Source organism: Megalops cyprinoides, chromosome 6, assembly GCF_013368585.1.
Source record: "Megalops cyprinoides isolate fMegCyp1 chromosome 6, fMegCyp1.pri, whole genome shotgun sequence".
Taxonomy (NCBI): Eukaryota; Metazoa; Chordata; class Actinopteri; order Elopiformes; family Megalopidae; genus Megalops; species Megalops cyprinoides.
The window spans coordinates 31780476-31801074 of record NC_050588.1 but is presented as its reverse complement, the minus strand read 5'-3'; the positions used below and the strand labels follow the sequence as shown (position 1 = coordinate 31801074).

Below are 20599 nucleotides of genomic sequence, written 5' to 3'. Positions count from 1 at the left end.
TGTGTGTGATGAAGAAAGACTAAAAGAGGATTGGAAGGTTAGTGATTTGAACATTGACATGCAGTAACCCCGCATACGACCTATGCAAATTGCCCTCTTTCGAAGTAATTTTCACGGTAATGTAACTCGATGCTCAGATTTTACTTGGCTTGAACCTTGCGTTTGGTGTCTGTAACATCATCTTTCTTTTGCGTGATTTTGCACCGGCATCAGATTACTATGAAAAATTCCTTTAATCAGTCTTTAAAGCAGTACTTAGGATTTACAGGTGTGCATTGATGCTATATTTTTAAAGTGAAACCATTTTGCCAGCCATGCTATTTAGCTATGACTTAGCATAATTGTTGTATTTCATTCTAATATGTTATGAATTAAATCCATTCAACTCATCATATCGGTCAATTAGTTGAAGTGGCATGGTCAGTAATCCCGGTATAGGATGGCTTCTGAGTGACCCTCCGCAGGAGCGCCGAAGGCGGAGCTCTGTCCGTGCAACGCGTTGTGCTGACGGGAATCCGTGGGTGTATAAATACCATGAAAAAGCCTAGCAGTAGTCATATGACCGTGAATCGGTTCAACATGGCTCGTCTGTTGCTGTTATTTTTGTGCATGTCGTCCGCCGCCCTCGCCGGGCGCTATTTTAATGAGAAAGAACCATGCTACCGACCCATGCTGAGGAAAAATCTTTTTGGAATTAAGTATGATTTCCTAAAATCATTTTCTTTTCTGTTTCTTGTTGTGTCATTAATGGTATTAGAGATTTTAACTGGCTAGACTAGCTAAATAAACAGTGGCATACTGTAGCTGGCTAGCGAGGTTTGTTTGTCTAGTTAGGCTACGTCTACTGTTACCGCATATGTACATTTTTTCCAAGTCAGCTTTATACTATTATTCATACATTTGGCTAACGTTACATTAATTTACGTTAATCTTAGTCGCTGACAATTCTCGCTTATGCCAACGTGTGAAAAATGATAGATGGAGTAGTTACCTGGCTATAAAGTTACTATAGTTTGGGAGGGTAATGGGTTGTTTTTTATTGCTGTCCAGGGAATGTATTTCAAGTAAGGTCATAATTCTGTACTGGAACAGCAAATAAAGAAACGTATTGATCATCCAGGTAGTTTAAATCGTCTAAACACGTCCCCTGATTTTTGGTCTAGTTTCGGTTCCTCGTTGCGAAACTGTGCTGTTAAAAATCATCTTAACTCACATGACTAATAATTCTCTTGTAGACCCATTTAAAGGTAAATTCACTTTGCGGTGGCCCGACGTTGTCGCTTTCTGTGCCTATATTAGATCTTAAAAATAACTTTTACCTGCTTAACATTGTTCCAATACTTACAGTCAAGATTGGGGAATCCTTTGTTTAGGTAAGCACGCTATACTAATCATATGATATTTAGTCTTCTAACAACGACAGCTGCTGCTGCTGTCAGATTGCTAAATTAATGTCTCAAAGATGAAACATCACAGAGGTGATATAACGTTAGTTGCTGGTTACTGACCATCGGTCCAATCCCTGTAGTCTTTGGTATCTTCCCTTTTTTGGAATGGGCTACTACTCTATGGTCGGGATTACCATGGAGGGTACGTTTCACACTGTATCTGAAATCATTTTTGAGCATTTTTTCTCTCTTTTTTGCTGGCCCTGACCTCCTTTAAGAGCTATCCGTTTCTTTCTTTGAATGCCTCATCATATTAATGGCCTTTGAAGTTGAAGAATATATGTATGTCAATGTTTAAGTATATGTAAACCTATAAATGTTTAAAACGGCATATTGAGTTATTTCATGATGTCATGAGCACAAACTCTCAGCTGTATTTATTTTTGCAATATGATATTGCATGATGTAACTTGATGCAGTAAAACAACTGGATTACAGTTGCTAATGCAGTACAAATACTTTCAAAAACTTTCTGCTGTGATATTCTACGGATCATTTCACAGCATATGTCAGAATATGACACCATTTGGTTTTATAGACATGATCCATTGTGCTGACAAGGGTAGGGAGTGAGAATTCTTGCGAAAGACATCAGAATTATCAGTATGTACAAGAAAAATATTTAAAACTTTTGTAATGTTCTACCAACACTGATGTATGAAAATGGGAAATTTCACAGGAGGAATGTAGGCTACGACATTGTATTGTGTGCATGCGTGTGCGTGTGGCGGGGTATTATTCATATTTAAAAGGAAGAACTTATGTGTGGATCAGGTTTTGACATCCAGATGTCATTCAGTCCATTGCAGGCTTCCCATGCCATGGCTATTCGGCGTATGAAAGCTTATCAAGAATCAGGGAAAAGGGTGCCAAGGTAGCAGAAGTGCGTAAATGTCTGTGTTAGTGGTATTGGGAAATTTTTTGAAGATGACCCTGCTCAGTTGCATGTGTCAGCCTTTGTGAATTCAGGTGCAGGACCTTGCGTTTTGATGCTTGTTTTGTCCATGAAGCTTGCAGTCAAGATTATGTTCTCTGGAATGACTTTACAAAGGAGATGACATCTGCAAATTCATGCATGCAGAGGTCTGGGACGTGTTTGCTGCCTTGGAGTGTGATAGTCATGCTTGTGTTCTGGTGGATGCCTTTGAGTGCTTGTCTCATGACATCGCTGGTAAGGGGAAGTGGAAGTATTACTTAGAAATTCGCAAGCTTGTCAGCTGAATGTTTGAGGCTATGGTGTTTAATGTATGGTATGTATGGTGTTTAATTTTAGATATGGTTACAAAAATGGTTGGTTATGGCCAGATGTTTCAGGAACATTTGAACATCTGTTCTTTGGGTTGGTAAAATGGGGAAGACTATGGTAAAAATGGATGGCTACAGCTGAACCAAGGGTCTTTTGCATTACCCTTCCAGTCCTCACTTGAGAGCCAGACTCTGGGTTGGGTTGTCATGGCTTTTGGATTTTGACTCTGAGGTTCTGCTTGCTTTGCTGACCCTCAGGACAAAGCCCCGCCCGCATGAGTATCTGAACGTGGCTGCGCTGCCTAAAGCTTGGGACTGGAGGAACATCAACGGCACCAACTTCGTGAGCACCACCCGCAACCAGCACATTCCTCAGTACTGCGGGTCCTGTTGGGCTCATGGCAGCACAAGTGCTTTGGCAGGTACTCCCGCTTCCTCTCTCTCTCGCAGACACTCGCTGGATTTCACTTCCCTTTTTACAGTGCCACCTGACAAGGCCCATAACATGGAATATGTAATAAAATTTGAATTGTTTTGTGACAAAGTTAAAACTTGGACTTTATTCACTTTATTCACATAACTTATATTTCTGTCAGTATGAGTAAAGGTCACATCCCTGTCTGTAAATATGTGTCTGTCATATTTTATAATCACCTGACTCTTGGGCATTGAGTTTACTTTATTATGTGTCATATGTTGAGATTATGTGTTACTAATGCCAGTCCTCAAGGAATAAATGAGTAAGATTATGATCTGCCCATAGTTGGGTTGTGCGTGGCTGAATGCTACAATTGAGATGATAGAGGAAGTTACATTTTAAAAGTACATTGGTGTAAATATAAGCAGACTAGTTCAATATCATTTGCTTGGATTCTCTACACTGAATTAATAGAGGTGTCCCCTACATGCAAGTGCTTATATTTCCATCATGTGTTTGGCCAGATCGGATCAACATCAAACGGAAAGCAGCCTGGCCCTCCGCATACCTGTCTGTGCAGAACGTGATCGACTGTGGACAGGCTGGCTCTTGCCACGGCGGTGACCACTCAGGGGTGTGGGAATACGCCAACAAACAAGGCATCCCCGACGAGACCTGCAACAACTACCAGGCCAAAGACCAGAGTGAGAGCCACATCCTCCACCCAAACGAATACAGACTCTTTCTCTTTCAGGATGTCCTTCTAACACCGTGGCACAAACACACACTCTTACACACTGTCCCATCAAACCTATAGTACAACATGTAACATACAGAGTACCACTTAAAAGTTTGGACACAGCTGATTAAGATTATGGGAAACATGCATTCAAATACATTTTGATCTAAAGACTTATGCTTAAATGCTTGCAGTTTTTTTATTAGACAAATATAAATAGTGAAGTTGCCAATGTATAAATTTCTTTCCAAAAAATGTTTTATTTTTAAAAAATATTTTTTGGCTACTCTGAAGAATCTACAATATAAGACCATTCATACACCATTCATACACTGAAATCCTGCTAAAAAGCATTCATGTGGAAACCCATGCTGACCACATTTCAGAGTGCAAACCATTCAACCAGTGCGGGACCTGCACAACATTTGGAGTCTGCAACGTTGTCTCAAACTACACCCTGTGGAAGGTGGGTGATTACGGGGCAGTCAGCGGACGAGAGAAGATGATGGCGGAGATTTATGCAGGAGGACCCATCAGGTACTGTTAATACCCTAATGTTAAAGGCTGTGATAGGATTAACCATTGTGAGCAGCTTTAAAATATATTGGTTTAGTAAGTAAGTTGACCTATTTCTTTCAATTGCACAGCCAAAGCTAGAGTCATTTAGCTAAATCAAATTAGAATCTGGATCAGACCTTACTTTCATTGTGGTTTTATAACCTTAAACAGAAGGCAAACCAACATCATTTGACATGCTTATTTAATATGAACTATGCACTCTCGCTTTTTTTCCTCACACACAGACAAACCAACACCAAGTCATTAGGGCAAATGCCAGGGATGACATGATGTCACAGTGGGACTAGTGAACTTAGCCCAGAATTCTGTATCCATATACAGTTATCTAAAAATGTGAAAGCTAGCAATAGGAGGAATAGCTAGACTAGGAATGATAGGATCTTCGACTCAGTGATGGCTAAATGACAGTGAAGATGGTCCCTGTAATGCTTCTGTTAATACTGTACAGCTGTGGAATCATGGCCACCGACAAGCTGGACGCCTACACTGGGGGCCTTTACTCCGAGTTTGTCGAGGAGCCTTACATTAACCACATCGTGTCGGTGGCGGGCTGGGGCGTGGAGAATGGCGTGGAGTACTGGATCGTCCGCAACTCCTGGGGCGAGCCATGGGTGAGCCACAAGAACAATAACAAAATGAAGTCTCATATCAAAGGCGTACAAAAGTTGATTTTCATTTCAGGTGAACCGTGAACTTTTAAAAAAAAATGGGGGTAAAGTGCAGTCTGAGCTGCTTTAGATGGTAAATGTTTAACAGACGTTCTGGTTATACATGTATTATTGGTATTTAATTCTTCCTGCAGTGGGTAATTAGAACCCTAACCTTCTGCCGGCTTAAAAAGGCAGCAAATAAAGCTGTATTATAATGCAAAGTGAGAGGTTTTCAAATCTGAGCTGGCAGGCTCATTTGATGTTTATGTTGTGATGCTGTGAAAAAACTACAAGTTGCTTATTTCTTTCAATGACATTTTTTGCCTATTAAGCTAGTATGAAATGTATTTTTCCAAAGCATTGTGATCAGAAAAGTGAAAAATCTCTGTTGACGAGAAGGACTCTGGGAATATTATTTTGAAGTTGCTTTAAGAGGTAGTCATTGTCCTTCTGTTGTCCGTTGTTGATCTGTTGATTTCAAAACCATAACCACAGAACAGTGGTATTGACAGAAGCTGGTTTTAGGGGGAAAATAAAGGATTTAGGGGAGTGTCAGTCTCTGGGGCCTCTGTAGACCTCACCATTTTACCATTATACAACTGCTCAAATCAAGTGTCTTGTTATGGAAGCAGTACCAATTAAATACATATACAAGAAAAGAGGACTACTTATGTGTAGCGTTAGTTGTAGTCTGTATTTTCATGCTACATGTCAACATAAAATGGCAGCTCCTGACTCTAGATAAACGTGAATGGGGTGGCAGTGTTAAGCAGCAGGGCTTGTAACCAAAAGGTTTGCAGGTTCAATTCCCTGCTGGGACACCACCGCTATATCCTTGGCCAAGATACTTAACCCAGAAATGCATCAGAAAATATCCAGCTGATTAAATGGATAGCATGTAAAAATTGTAACCTATGTAAGTCACTCTGGATACGAGTATCTCCTAAATGACAGTAATGAATTGTAAAGTCTTCTCTTTAATGGCCATGCTTTTGACATGGTGGCTTTCATCTCTGCTGACAGGGGGAGAAGGGGTGGCTCAGGATTGTGACCAGTGCCTACAAAGGAGGAAGTGGAAGTCAGTACAACCTGGCCATCGAGGAAGACTGCATGTACGGGGACCCCATTCTGCCGAAGAACTACCTTTAACGCAGCTCCGTGAGTGGGATGCAGTATACAGTCAAAGAGCTCACTGTACCTGCTGTGAATAGCCAGTAGGTTCTAGTCCCGGGCACTGCTGTGTTCTGAACCACCCGCAACCACTGTTCTGTGTTCTCTGACATGCCTGCTGTGTTCTTGCTCGAGAGAGCCAAGGGCTAGGGAATGTGAGCCCTGTCTTCAACTTGTAATGTCTGTTCACCTTGAATCTTAATCATATCAATCTTCTAGTAGTCATTTGTCAGGTATCAACACTATGCAGAAAAAGGGAATATTTTAAAATTTTAAGATTCACATGTTTACAGGATCAGTGTTTTTACTGTAAACATGTTTACTTGTGTTTTTGATAGTATTTTAAATCTGTTCATTTTATTTTTTTAATGAAAGGGGAAAGGTACTTTTAAGTCACTACACATGGCCTTAAGAACCACACGCTAACCTGAAAATCAAATGCTTGAATGAACCTGCCAAAGAAACAACACACCTTATTGAAACAGTGTATGTAATAGTTGCTTAGGTAATGTGCTGCTCAAACCAATGTCAGTTTAGTGTCAAGAGCAAATATTTGATTACTTATAAATGAAAGTGACCATGACAAACCATGATTTAAAATGTATTACTTTGAAAGTACTTGCTACAGTTTTAATGTACAAGGCTTTGCTTTTCAAATATCAACTTGCCATGGCTTTGTTTTTCTTTCTTTCTATATTTATTACAGAACAACTGACAAATGAAACTGTTGTAGAAGGAAGTGAGAATGTCACATAAATATCTCAAACCAGGTTCCGCTGTGGTTTACGTGCCTTTCTTCTGTTAAAGAAACCACTTAAATTGTGTTATTTTATTCTGAGCACCGATAAAATTATTTTATGAATTCATGTTTTGACCTTGTATATGTATTATGTTCTAAACAGGATCAAACAAGAGTATATCTCAAACTTTTTAAATGAGGTTATTACTATACTTATTTTGATGTTCCCTAAAATTGTTTTCAGTGTGATCTGGAAATGTACAAACACATGAAGACAGAAGTATGCAGTTAGAGTGAGAATTTTACTGCACAGGTGCGACAAATACAGAGTATGAGGGCTTTTTTTTGGAATAGCTATTTATTTCTACACAGGATCACATTTACATTTATTTCATCAAAAAACTTAAAAAAAGAATTGACAAAAAAAACTATCAACACCAGTAAAGACTTCTGACAAGATTCTCCATGTAGGTGGTTAGGATTTTCCATTGTCTGTGTTTTCTATGGGTAAACTGATAGAAGCAACACCATGGTAAATTTAGCAACCTCCAATCTGAAGGAAAACAGGACCAACTCTCATCATTCATGAAAAGATCATGTCAACAAGGATCAAGCATCGTATGATACCTCAGACCCGAATGCTTGACACAAATGTGTTTGGATCTGTCTTGTCTCCAATGCCACAAGGCTGGTCATGTAACAGATTTTACACGTACAGGCATTGGTCTGCCTCACACCTGCCTCTCCAGCTCACCCCAGTGCAGACAGCAGCCAGTCCAGGGCTCACTGGTTTACCTGTTCCCCTGCCATACCCCTTACCAGGATCTCAGTTCATCATGATGAAGTTAGATTTACAGTGTGCTGTAACACAAAAAAAGGAACACAGTTAAATTACATAAAAGCAGTGCTTCAAGCTGATACCCTCACAAATATCAGGAGAAACCCAGAGCACTCCAAGCAGACAAGCAGATCATAAACAATACATCACAGGAACTGAAAAGACCAGACATTTTAGGTACTTGCAATGTGGCGGGAACTCTACACTTTCCCAATGATGATCACTAGCGCCATCCACCGCCAGCACGTTACCGTAACGAAGCTCACCTATGAATTCAGCCACAGGGTCGTGCTCTCCCTCCGTGCGGATGGTGCCAGCAATGCTGTCGTTCTCCAGGATAGGCAGGAAGAGCTGCACGAAATCCGAGGTGTAAGGAGGCGCAATCACATCCAGGACCTGAAAAACAACCCGGCACGTGTCAGATATGGAATTCAGCCCCTCCATTCTCTGCTACAACGACTTAGACTGTCCCTCTAAAACTCAAAAGGAGGGGCGCTAAGTAAAAGTTTCTACAGACAATAATCATGGATTATTTGGCGGTCAGATTACAGAGGAAAGTGTTATTGCCTCTGAGCCCACCAGCAGCACTCCGAACAGCACCCTGCTCTGGTTATGATGAACCCGGTCTCCAGTTCCTTGGAAATCCCCTATCCCTGTGCTAGCCACTCCCAGGACTGCTTAGCTACTGCCAACAGAAGGCAACAGAATGGTATGGGTGCCTCCGGCATCTATTCACCTGTGTGGTTTTACCATGCATGACACATAAATCTTCAAATCCAGCACCCATCTACGACTTGCTCCCACACGCTGTCATTCCAGGATACTACTCCCATCCGTGACCTCTGTCCCTGTAGGCCTCACCTCTGTGACAAAGTAGCGGATGAGTGAGATGTCTGTGTTCAGCTTCTCCAGGCACTTGCGGATATAGCTGACTACTGGCAGAACGTAGCCACGACTCAGCAGGTGAACCATGCGGTCCAGTAGGGTCTTTTTCAGTTCCAGCTAATGCAGATGTAGGGGGGAGAGGTACAGTCTTAGTCAGCCATGTAGTCTTCTGTGTGCACCACTCTGTGTGTATGCTGCTACATGTGTCTGTGCAGGAGTAGACAAATTTATACACAGCTGAAAAGGCGCAAGTGTAGCAGAGCTGAAGTGATTAGCTCGTGTGAGTCCTGTGTAAAGCCTTAGGTAGCGGGTAGCAGGTAGCCGAGTGGTTGCAGCGGCTACGTCACTCCCCCTGAGACCTGGTTAAGTAGCGTTATCGCCGACAGGCTAACGGCAATTTGCATTTAGCTCAACTGGCAACGACGCTGGCTTTAAGGGGTTGGCAGCGAGCAGTAAGAACCTCAGTTCGAAACTCGCTCGCTCGCCGACCCACGTAACATCATATTAAAACACAACGCAAGATACCACCCGTTACACAAGTACTCATCAGTTGGACTTTTACAGGAATAATGCAGGTAAGGCCCTGTGAAGCCCCTAAACATAACAGCAGCATCCCACCTGATACTAACCCATGCCCCTCAATTCCAGAACACTCCAGTACTGTGAATAACACAAGCTGCCTGTGACCGTGTGTGTGGTGCTTAGTCTGACTGTTGGTACCTGTGTTAGTATCTTTCTAGTTAGCACCTATCTATATCTTCTTCTTGTGTGAATGTGTGTGTCTCCACAAGGCCCGGCCTCCCTCACCTGCTCCATGACGTCTAACTGAGAGTGCTCCGTCTCAAACAGCTTGATCAGCAGCTGCAGAACCTGCGGGTGCAGGAGCTGGTGGCAAGTGCTGATCTGTGGAGTGAGCGTAAGGTGCAGAGAGTTCAGAGAAACGGATACGTCAGTGCAGCGTGCACTGTGTGCGCAGAGTGATGTCAGTACCTCATCCAGTAGCGCCAGATGGACAGGAGTGTGGTCGGTCTGCAGCTGGAAGTAGCGCGGCTCTGAGACAGTCCAGTCCACCCACTTCAGCACCCCCATTGCCACTACAGGGAACCTTGAGTAGGTGCACACACAGAGACAGAATTAAGAAGCAATCACAAAGGGCACACAGCCCCACACACATACCTTTGGCTGAGAAGCAGGCGAATGGACCTCTCTGCTCACCGGATACACTGGTACAGTGTGCCGAGTTCAGCCACCAGCTCTGTGGCTCCTTTGTTCTCATTGCAGCAGAGGTTGTGCACTGTCTCGATGGCCTTAGAGGTGGACTTCAGCTCATCCTTGTTAATGTTCACTCGCTTGTTCTGAGGTAAGTAAAGAAAAGGAGAGAGGCATTCTGTACAGGACAAAGATAAACCATCCCTCTAACACCCAGACTTCAGCATGCTAAAGGGCATTATAATGCACCATCAGGAAATAAAATATCACTCATTTAGAAAAGTCATTTACACATTGTTAATACATTATCTGGCCCAAGTTGCAGAAACGCATAATCACACATACACATACAATGAAAGTTAAGTGTTCTCTACCTTTTTCCAGGTCTCCACCACACTGGCAGCATAGGCCAGGATGTGAATGTATTTGTGCTTGTGGTCTTGGTTGATTTTGGCCCCTGGCTTGAACAGAGACTGCATGAACAGGTCCAGGAAGGCAGGCACTCGGATCTGAGGAGTTAAGTGCAGGCAACATTTAAACTTCAGAGCAAGTTAAAAGCAGAGTGACACTTACATTAACCTACTTATCAGTTTAAATGTAAATAAGCATTTCACACATTTAAACTGAAATGCTCGTTCTTACATGTTAGAAAATACACATCACAGATGTCTCCAAAGATTACAATCAGGTCAAATTTTCAGGAGGATTAGGCAATTTTATCTTTGAGACAGGCAGTTATTCTGAATAGCAACAGTAAATATCCTGCTCAAAAAATGGGTGATGTCAAAAACTCATCCCGGATACCATCACCTGCTTAGCATGAAATAATAATGGTCTCACAGCTTACTCAAAATGGACCCGCTTTTGAGTTTTCTGTGTACAGGGTAATTTGGAAAACTGAGTAAGAACTTTAAAAAATCCACCCAGTATCTGAGCCAAAATCAGAGGCTCTCCCTGCTCCCTGTTGCCACTCTATGCTGATTGGCTCTCTCACCAGCTCCACGGGGGGCGGGTCCATGCTGCTGAACATCTTGAAGAGCACGGTGATGTCAGCGGGGTTGAGCGCTCCCTTTGACAGCATGGCACCCAAGGCTTGGCAGGCGCGGGGGTAGGCTGCCGCTGTGCCCAGGGCCAGTGTGATCTGGCTGGCATCGTGGCCCCTGGGAGGAACCACAGTTCAGACTCAACATCTCCTGCTATGTATCTCTATCTGATATTCATAGCTAGACCACAAACCTACCAAGCAAAATAAGGGGGTTCCCCTGGCAACCATAAGGGCCCCTGTTATTTTCATACAGACCTGTACTACTTTCACATTCGAAAGTCTCCTGCAAAATCTTCCTGACTTGTACACCAAAACTCAAGTTGACACAATTGTTTAAAATAAGAGTTATGTATGGAACGGGCTGCTACCTCTGATGGGCAGACTTCTGCACTTCCTGGCTAATCCTGCGCATGGCCGATCCTCCCTGCTCTTCCTGGGCGAGAATGGACATCATAGCCTGGGCAAACAGGTACGTGTGCTCCCCGTGACAAACCATCTTCTGCAGGACGCAGGAAGGAAACAGGTTCACCACCACAAAGACAAGCAAAATGACAGAATCTACAAATGTCTAAACATTACCAACACATTCCTGCACAACATTTCCTGTAGATAAGCAATGATTTTGAAATAATATGGTGACTCAGAGCAGACCCAAAGCAGTACAGGCTTATATCAGACTCACAGCAAATTCGGGCAGGTTCTTTTCCAGGTTGTCCTCCCCGCCGTCCAGCAGTGTGGCCAGGGAGGTCCGCAGCACTCGAGAGAACACCTCCAGCTGCTGACATGCTGTGGACACACTGGTGATCTCACCCTGGTATCCAGCGTCTGAAATCAGCTGAGATCACAGGCAATAGTGTAAAATACAACATTTCCACAATTATACACTATATATTATATACTGGATATATTTATACCGGTAGTATGTTGGTGAAACCTCTTAGGAACAGGTATTTGTGTCACTGGTTCCACCAGATGATGCCTACGCAATTATTACTACTTTGTTAATAATAATAATAATAATTAGTTAATACTTCCTATTCCCTAAAATTTTCACTGCTACAGTATGTAGAAAATCGCACAGTACCTTCACTGTAAAATTGAGCATCAGACAGTCAGGATGGGCCTCAGCCAGCTTGTAGAAGAGGTCCCTCCACGTAGTGTGGGCTATCATTTGCTCCAGCCAGGCTGGGGTCTGAGCAGCAAAATCAGACCAAAAACATCATAGAAATGCAAGTACGTCTGAACACAACAGATGTATTAGTAATCTCAGTGCAGCTAAGCATAAGTTTCCCATTAACATAAGCTAACATTAAGTTTCCCATTTTAAAACTTCCCTTTTTAGCATTTAAACAAAAACAGATTTCAGACAGTGACATGCTAAGTCACTGTGGTACACCAAATTAAAGAAAAAACTTAACCGTGCTGTCGCTGGTTTTACACGGCAAGTCATTACTCTTGTGTTGTGAAAGGTTACAGAGATATGTGATGTATTACGCGGGGCACTTATCACATGTTGGGGACTCACCTCTCCTTCCACTGTGAAAATGGAGTCAGCCTTCTGGGGGTCAAAATGCTTGATCAGAAGGCTCTTGAGGTGATTCTCCACTCGCTCCTGCACCTGAGCTGGCTCTACACCTGTGAGCCAGACACACAGTCAGGTAAACAAAGGTAGCCACAAAACCAACAAATACACAGCCACGTCCCATTACGACACAGGTTTCAGCTGTTATCCCCAAAAAAGGGATATAGGAATAAATAAACTGAATAAATTGTTGATTTAAATCTTCAGTTTTATGCCTCTTCATATATGCCTGCAGGTATGTTAACACAAATAGAAGAATGTTCACAAGACATGCTGGCAGCAGTGTAGCATAGTGGTTAAGGTGCAGGAGTCATAACTGAAAGGTTGCAGGTTCGATTTCCCACGGGGGCACTGCTGTTGTACCGTTGGGCAAGGTACTTAACCCACAATTGCCTCAGTAAATATCCAGCTATATATATGGATAATATTGTAAAAATCTGTAACTGATGTAAGTCGCTCTGCATAAGAGTGTCTGCTACATGCCAGTAATGTAATTCAAATACCAGTAATGTAACATAATGTAATGCATGCTCATGTGCTGCCAGAGGGGAAACTAGGCCATTAGGCTACCACATACCCATCTGAATGAGCCACTCAGCGAGAAGGTTGACGGTCTGCGCCACCGCAGAGTAGTTTTCGGACAGGAGCTGAATGACATGCTCTGGTGAGCCCCCTGCCTGGAAATACCTGTAGAAACAGAGCTACGACTGATGCAGATACTGGCGAGTAATACTGTACTAAAGGAGATACACCAATACATATCATGATTAGGAGGTATTGACATTTTTCTTCACTACTTTAAACATTCGTTTAAAAATGAAACAGTAAGGATGGACAGTGATTTGGCAAACATTTAAAAATTTCGCAGTAGTGAAAGGGGAAACTGCACGCCAACGCTGGCTGGTTGCTGCTTTACCCGCCCCTTACGTTTTCAGCGTGTTGAATACCGCGGGCTCCATGATATAGTCTCTGCTGGAGAACTTCTGCAGACATTCCGCTTGCACTTTCCCATCCGACTCCCCTTCCACATAGCCGTCCTCCTGGCAGAAGAGCACTGGCACTTCAGCATGAGGTACACATCACTTAGCTGCCTAGCTCACTATTGTGAAGTCTTGTTCGTTGCCTTTACGTAAGCGAACTAGTTAGCCGGCTAAAACGGCACAGTAGCAAACTATTTGAAGACCTAGATAGCTAATCGGCCACAACGACATAAACAAACTTTGCTAGCAAGCGTAACCTGACTAGCCAGTTAGCAAGCTAATAAACTAGTTGTACATATCGGTAGTTGTAACTCGAAATGGCAACCTAGCGTGCTATTATTTGCATACTCAAGATTTTGAAATTCAGAGACACTTTAATGATCCAGATGTTAATGTCAAACAAAAATGAAACGAGGAAAAATCAGGAAACTAACTAACAAGGTAGACAATGCAACAGTGAGTTAAGTTACGGCTGATATAATCAGCTAATCTAACAAAACTGGTCTAAGTATTGTGTGCTTTTGCAGCTAACTAGCTAGCTAACGTATAATGGCTAACTGACTATCTTGCAAGGAAACAGTTTAAAGTTAACGTTAGATACCATGCCACCGTCTTGACCATCCCAGTCTCCTGCCGTGCCGTAATATTCCTCATCCATAGCTAATTGAACCGTAAAACAGAAATATTATTTTAAGTGTAACAGTATTGCCACTCAGCCTGGCTGCTACGTGTGTAATGAGTGTGTTTTGATCACTACAGGAAGATGGCTGGCGCATGGATTGTGCGTCACAGCATGTCGGGCCAGAGCTCCAGGCAGAACTTGCTCGTAAGTGCGGATCTAGGACCAGTCTTGATATTTAGTTTATAATGGTTAAGGTTAGAGTTGTGGTTGGGGTATCTGGTCTTAGATTAGAATTACGGGTAACTCAGCCGGGAGCGTGACGCTGCTGGTTCATCGATCAACCCCCATGAGTGCCGTTGTCTTCAGACAGATGGCACAGTACGAAACCGTCAATGTACGCCATCTGGCGGAGACATTGCTTCACAGGACACCACATCCTTGCATGCGTTTAATCTGGTTGCATTTCATGACAACCTAAATTTTCCATTGTTTTCTCTGGAGAACAATTTAAATTATTTTCCTGTCAGGCTTCTGTCACTGAACTGATATTGTTCAAATGGAAGGAGACTGCCCCACAAATACTTAACCTGGGCCAGGGAGCTCATGCCACCACTGAAACCAGGAACGTCAGGAATAGTGCCAGTTCTCTTATGTCCAGGAGCATATCTTGACCTGTATATAAAATGCACTTGCCTCAGACTTCTAGATGTTTTCATTTGGGAACCCCTCCCCCTTTTCTTATTGTGGCCAAGCTCACTTTGTTGGGTCTAGGAGTTTGACCAATGTGTGGGTAGGGTGGGAGAAAAGACTGAAGGTTGGACTGGGCTGCAGGGTACAGTTATGGGGAAGGATGGCATGTAAATTGTAAATGTACATATATGTGTTATGTATCTCAAAATACCTGACAGAATGTCTTGTTCAATATTGTTGCTGCAGACGTTTGTATCTTTCTGAGTACATTATCAGAGTAATCCAACTAAATCAAAGTTTATAAATTTTGTGCAGACACAGTACCAACATATCATAAATGACAGTTTGCTAGCTGCTTGTCTCGTTTAGCTTTGCTTCTTCAAATGTGTCATTGGAAATCCCCATACAATGATAGTGATTTCAGTACTATGTTGTCAGGACTCCGATGTATTGCAGCTCTCCCAGACTTCTGTGAAAGATGTTTCCATTTTTCATTTCAACTTCAAATCCCTTCCAGGGTCATTTTTGAGGAACAGCTTTGACTCAACTTCCTGTACATGCACACACACCACCCGTATATGCGAAGCCTTAAACAGTGATCGACTGGGTGACTTCACTACACAAAGCTTTTATGTGCAATTGGTTTAAACTGTTTTACCTGTTTGTTAATACAACAGTTAGTCTTCATGAAGGGGTGTCACTCTTGAAGCTGGTCTAGAAACTGTTCCAAAACAGATAATGGCCAGTTGTGCAGTGGATCTGCTAATTTTCCACTGTAACAGATTAAGATGATACTTACCACACAATGTATGACAAGTATACTGTATAAAGCATTCCATATGGAAGAAAAAACTAACCCACTAAACTGCCAAGATGCCCCATGTCTGGATATTTAGTCAACTGACTGCTAGCCCTTAGTATAAATACAAAAACTGAGACTCTTCTGCTGTGTGAACATCATTGTGGTCACTTTCAGACATCCTGGAGCTTGGCATCTTCCATTAGATTTCAGCTGATGTCCTCTCCACAAAGCCCTCCTTGTGGATGCCTGTGACAGATATACTGCCATTGGCCAGTGTCATGCTTGTACCATGAGGAACCAGGCTGTCTGGAATGGTGTCTACCTCTTCAGCTGGAAGTCATCTGACAAAGACCTGTTGTCTCCTAAGAGCCTGGCTTGTGTCAGCCTAGGTTTTATGTACAGAATACTCCAACCTCTTCATCTAAACTGTTCTTGTTGGACTAAAGTACACATGTCAAACCTGGTGGTAGCAGGCAACACACAAAATATATATATATATATATATATATATATATATATTTCAGGACTGTTACCTTTTGATGATAAACGCATAATGCCTTTGTCACCCTTCTCATCATTAGTCTTTAAGCAGCACATCAGTGCAGAGGTGAAGTGTGTCAGAATGAACAAATAATGAACCGTAGTAAACCCCCACACCCCTTCCCAGCCGTGTGTGTGTGCGCCACTCAGACAGTGTAACACTCTGCCATTACAGCTGTAATTGAAGTCTTTGTACAAAATGTACAGGAAGAGTCAGACACATGGAGAAAGCAGCATACATTGAACACTCAATGTAAAGAATAGAAAGCTAGGTGGTTTTTGGTATTAAAATTACACTCACTTATTGCTGCAGCGAGTTAAACTTGAAAACAGATGGAAAAAGTTGAAGTTCACAAAACCAAAACATATTAACATTAGCTCATGTTTGCCCATCCCGTCACCGCACCACACCTTGCTGGGGATGAGTCTGAATCAGATTTAACTATGGGAAAGGCGATGTTCTCTGCTCCCCTCCTTGAAACATGGTATTTGCCAGTAAAAAAAGACACAAATTAAAGAGTATGGACATACAACACAACAGTCCATACTCGAGGTCTGCTGGGTGGTTCAGCGTGAAAGTTGTTTTCTAGGACTGTGTTTCAGAGGAGGCTCTCTTAGTTCTGATTTGGTGGACTAGGGTTTCTGCTGGCTGCTCCAAACACCTTGTATTTGAGGTGAATTCCTTTCCAGAGGTCAACGACCTCAGTGTGCCGAGTGCCTTTAAAAACGGGAGACCGAAGTGAAGATGTTCTGGCTCTGTTGTGCAGTACTAGGAACGACCCAAACACTACTAGTGATTTTTTTTTAGCAAAAGAATTTGGTTTATGTAGAAACAAGCAATGTTTTGCATTTCCCCTCTCCTTTTAAAGAGTTAAAGCTAAAAAAAAAAAAAGAAAAAGAAATAAAAATGAGTTACCCACCCTTCACACCCACCCTCCCCCCTCCAAAAAAATGTAGGCTGACGTTGGTGACAGAAAGTAAATAAAACCTGTGAAGAGCTTACTGATCGGATATATCCATATATCCATAAATATAGTATCCTACCATGTCAGGGTTCTTTGTTTTTACTAAACAGCATTAGGTTTGTTTTTTTAAATTCATCTTTCAAATTTATAATATATATATATATATATATATATATATATATATATATATATATATATATATATATATAAAATCTCAGAGGAAAAAAAACAAATGAATGAACGAACAAACAAACAAATGAGGAAAAAAAAAAGAAAAATTCTAAGCTACGGACGGCAGCCCCCCCCCCAGGGGAGCGGACAGCGTGGGGGGTGGGGGGGACTGGCCAAGCTGTACAGCGCAGTGAAACATACCTTACATCTTAGCTCATTTTACACGTACAGTCGTGATCAAGGCACAGGGATCTTCTACAAGTTATTTTTTTTTCAATAAAGTTGTACAAAATAATACATTTTACAGTCTGTACAAGAATAATAGTCCAGCAGTAAAATAAAGACAGACATACTGAAAGCCTGGGCCGGGACTGAGGACAGGAAGTGGGGAGGAGCGTGGGAGGGGGAGGAAGGGGAAAAGGGAGAGGGGTGCGCGGTGTGTGTCCAGATGACAGTCCTGTTTGTCTTGCTCTTCATCCATTTTTTTTGTATTTAATCATTATTATTTCTTAATAAAGCCTCCCCTTTAAAAAAAAAAACCCACATGGTCAGGAGAGTAAAGGTGCAAGATAATGGGATCTGGTAGCAGTGGACAGACAAACAGAGAGAGAAAGAAAGAGAGAGGGAGAAGGAGAGAGGGAGAGAGAGAGAGGGGAAGAAGGAAAGGGACGATAGAGAGAGAGAGGGCCGAATGGTGCACAACGGCAGATCGCACACACAGTGTACACCGACACACAACTGGGGGGACTAACAAACAGAAGAGTTGACTTGTGTTATTACAGGAATATATAATATTTATATATATACATATTTATATACACACATATATAAATATCTATATATATAGTTTGGATTTTTTGCACTGCGTGATGCATTGTATGTTTTTGCCTTTCCTCCCCATCTGATTGTTGAAGAGCAGGTCATGTGACAGTCCTGTGAGCGTCAGTGTGTCCCAGTCACACACACTTCCACACGCAGCCTTCCCCAGGCAGAATGTGCTGACAATCCACCTCTTTTATTGGTTTACATTCTTCCATCCTTCGCATTTTGTCCATCACTCAGTTCCTTGTGTCCGTCTTCGGCATGTGTGCGCCCGTCTCTCTGGAGGTGCGGGAGGGGGGGAGCCAGAGTCAGTCAGGCACTGCACTTTTTGCGGTTCAGGACCAACAACTGTGAGACATAATAGAAGCCTGTTTGTGTGTGTGTGTGTGAGAGAGAAAATGTCTTACTGTGTATGTGTGTGAATGTCTGACTGCGTGTGTGTGTGTGTGCACGTGCACACTGATAGGCATCTGAGGGAAAGAGAATAAGTGTGTGAGTGTAGACCATGGGGGGCAGAGCGGTGTGCAGTGTGCGTGTACTGTGAAATGGATTACAGTCCTGAGCGCAGTGACAAAGTGTGGTGGAGTTCAGCAGTCCTGGCTTTTTTGTGGTCGTTGCTGTGTTTCAAAGTCTTTTAAATCACACTGTTATTTCTCTTTATTGAAACGTTGAAATAAGGAGTCCCCAGGAGAACACAGAATCAGGATGGGGGGTTGGCGGCGGAGAGGAGAGGGTAGGGGGAGGGGGGGTCAGGGGGGTAAGGTTCACAGGTCAGGTGGGGGGGTAGGTGGGGGGAGGGAGGGGGGGAGAAGGGTTTCGGAGGCCGGAGTCTGTCTTTCCGTCCGCTCCCATCACAAGAGCTCATATTGTCGTAGGTGCATCCTCTGAATGATATCCCGGCAGTCGTTGAAGACGCGGCGGATGTTTTCTGTGTCCACGGCGCAGGTGAAATGGGGATAACAATAGTGCCTGCCGTCCCCGCTGGCCGTGCTGATCCTCTGAAAAGTCCAGAGAAATGTCATCAATGATACATCACCACAACTAACTACATTTCCTGTTTTATGGCCACAAATTCCTGCATACAAGCCGTACACTGTATGCTGTTCTCCAGCTTTCGTATCTGCAAGTTGGAGAACAACAAACAGTGGCAAGGAGTTCACGTCGTGATTCAAGGAAGTATACGCATTATACAGTGTCCTTAAATGCGCAGAAAATACAGTCTCAAGAAACATTTAAACCGAATTTAAACCTTTTAAGCCAAAATAGATTATACACAGAGACACACACAGCAGTTGAAGAATCTATACAGACAGCCTAGGGTCTAGAGAAGGGTGTGGATGCTGCACTCACCAGGAACTCGTCACGTATGAAATACTTTGCCCTGGTAACTCGTGGATCCTCCCCTGGCTCAGGTGTTGCTAGAGGAAGGAGAAAGACCGGTGCTCATCAATTTTGCCAATATAAATTGGTCACCATTTTTATTGTTTATTCTATTCCATTATTCACCAGTCTAGTTCACTACGTTTACACTATACAAGGAAATTATTCAAGTGATGTGATATAACAACACTGTAAAGTTGCAGGCTTAAAAATGGAAAAAGCAAGTCATCATGTGAGACCAGCCCATATACCCAAGATATCCTAACTTTCTGCTTTAGAGAGCTGACAACATTCATTCATTACTGAAAGCACTCTACTTCTGCCACCTGAAGAGGGGCGGTCTAATGTCATACAGAATGTGATAAAATCACGGAGAAAAGGGAACCCAAAGCTTCAGTATAGCTAATGCTGCTTCCAGTGGTGAGAGTGTTAGCCACATTATATGCTTCCTTTCTTCGTCAATATTACTGTATAGCTATTGTCTTCTGTAGTTTCATGTAAGATTTGTACCTTACTGTATGTTTAAAACCTGAATCAAAACATCTGTGAAGTTAGTAATGTATTAAAGAATATTAACACCAATTCATAACATTTTTTAAACAGCTAGGTAATAAATGATGTCCCCCAATCATCATTATAATAACAGTAACTTCAGTATTTCCAACTCATGAGGAGCCTCAGTTACCGTCATCAGGAGTGATGTAGCGTGCAAACTCGGGGAAGTACTCCTCAATTTTGGATTTCCCTGCCAAAACCTTCTCAGCTAGCAGGTCCTGTTTGTTGAGGAAGAGAATGACAGAAATGGTCCGCAGCCACCTGGAGAGAGGGACACAAAGACACCTGATTTAGGCAGGAAGGGAGGGGGGGTTTACCATTCGTGATGAACAGGCAATATATGATTGAAAATTATAACTAATAAAGTAGCACATTATTACTTTGCTACATATTTTATTGCTATAGCTACAGAGGCTGACTTCAACCTGTGAATATATGCCTCTACAACTGAGGGAAAAAGAAGACTGCAAAGTGAGTTTGCAGGACTGGCTTTGACATTGTTCGGTACAATGTGCTTTTATTTCA

At 42.6% G+C, this 20599-nt stretch overlaps 3 protein-coding genes across 5 annotated transcripts in view; 1 reads left to right on the top strand and 2 right to left on the bottom strand.

Annotated features, from left to right (window-relative positions):
• Nucleotides 1-569: 569 nt before the first annotated feature.
• ctsz (cathepsin Z) lies at nt 570-7020 on the top strand. The gene is made up of 6 exons (XM_036531232.1): nt 570-698; nt 2952-3115; nt 3636-3815; nt 4237-4387; nt 4878-5040; nt 6103-7020. The coding sequence occupies exons 1-6, from the start codon at nt 580-582 to the stop codon at nt 6226-6228; spliced, it is 903 nt and encodes a 300-aa protein (XP_036387125.1). The 5' UTR covers nt 570-579; the 3' UTR covers nt 6229-7020.
• A 290-nt stretch (nt 7021-7310) lies between these two features.
• On the bottom strand, nt 7311-14273 carry nelfcd (negative elongation factor complex member C/D). The gene is made up of 15 exons (XM_036531448.1): nt 14129-14273; nt 13475-13587; nt 13125-13234; nt 12491-12600; nt 12050-12157; nt 11648-11800; nt 11334-11464; nt 10915-11080; nt 10295-10429; nt 9927-10066; nt 9702-9816; nt 9519-9614; nt 8688-8828; nt 8093-8222; nt 7311-7849 (listed from the first exon to the last, which is right to left on the bottom strand). Exons 1-15 carry the CDS (start codon nt 14183-14185, stop codon nt 7815-7817), a joined length of 1740 nt encoding a protein of 579 aa, XP_036387341.1. The 5' UTR covers nt 14186-14273; the 3' UTR covers nt 7311-7814.
• Nucleotides 14274-18933: 4660 nt separating this feature from the next.
• The window catches only part of gnas (GNAS complex locus), a 67953-nt gene continuing 66287 nt past the window's right edge, over nt 18934-20599 (bottom strand). For all 3 annotated transcript variants that reach the window (XM_036531442.1, XM_036531445.1, XM_036531444.1), the window contains 3 exons: nt 20205-20335; nt 19490-19557; nt 18934-19137 (listed from right to left, as the gene is read on the bottom strand). In XM_036531442.1, the coding sequence (XP_036387335.1) occupies nt 18991-19137; nt 19490-19557; nt 20205-20335 (346 nt within the window). In that variant the 3' untranslated portion in view covers nt 18934-18990. The remainder of the gene's footprint in view (nt 19138-19489; nt 19558-20204; nt 20336-20599) is intronic.

What these genes read in the sequence shown, in the direction of transcription:
- ctsz (XM_036531232.1), top strand. Translation starts at nt 580, where the DNA reads ATGGCTCGTCTGTTGCTGTTATTTTTGTGCATGTCGTCCGCCGCCCTC. An exon ending in TATGCAGGAGGACCCATCAG is followed by an intron (nt 4,388 to 4,877) that starts GTACTGTTAATA and finishes AATACTGTACAG; the next exon opens with CTGTGGAATCATGGCCACCG. An exon ending in ACTCCTGGGGCGAGCCATGG is followed by an intron (nt 5,041 to 6,102) that starts GTGAGCCACAAG and finishes CTCTGCTGACAG; the next exon opens with GGGGAGAAGGGGTGGCTCAG.
- nelfcd (XM_036531448.1), bottom strand. Translation starts at nt 14,185, where the DNA reads ATGGATGAGGAATATTACGGCACGGCAGGAGACTGGGATGGTCAAGAC. An exon ending in ATGGTCAAGACGGTGGCATG is followed by an intron (nt 13,588 to 14,128) that starts GTATCTAACGTT and finishes CTCTTCTGCCAG; the next exon opens with GAGGACGGCTATGTGGAAGG. An exon ending in CAGAAGTCTGCCCATCAGAG is followed by an intron (nt 11,081 to 11,333) that starts GTAGCAGCCCGT and finishes GGTTCCTCCCAG; the next exon opens with GGGCCACGATGCCAGCCAGA.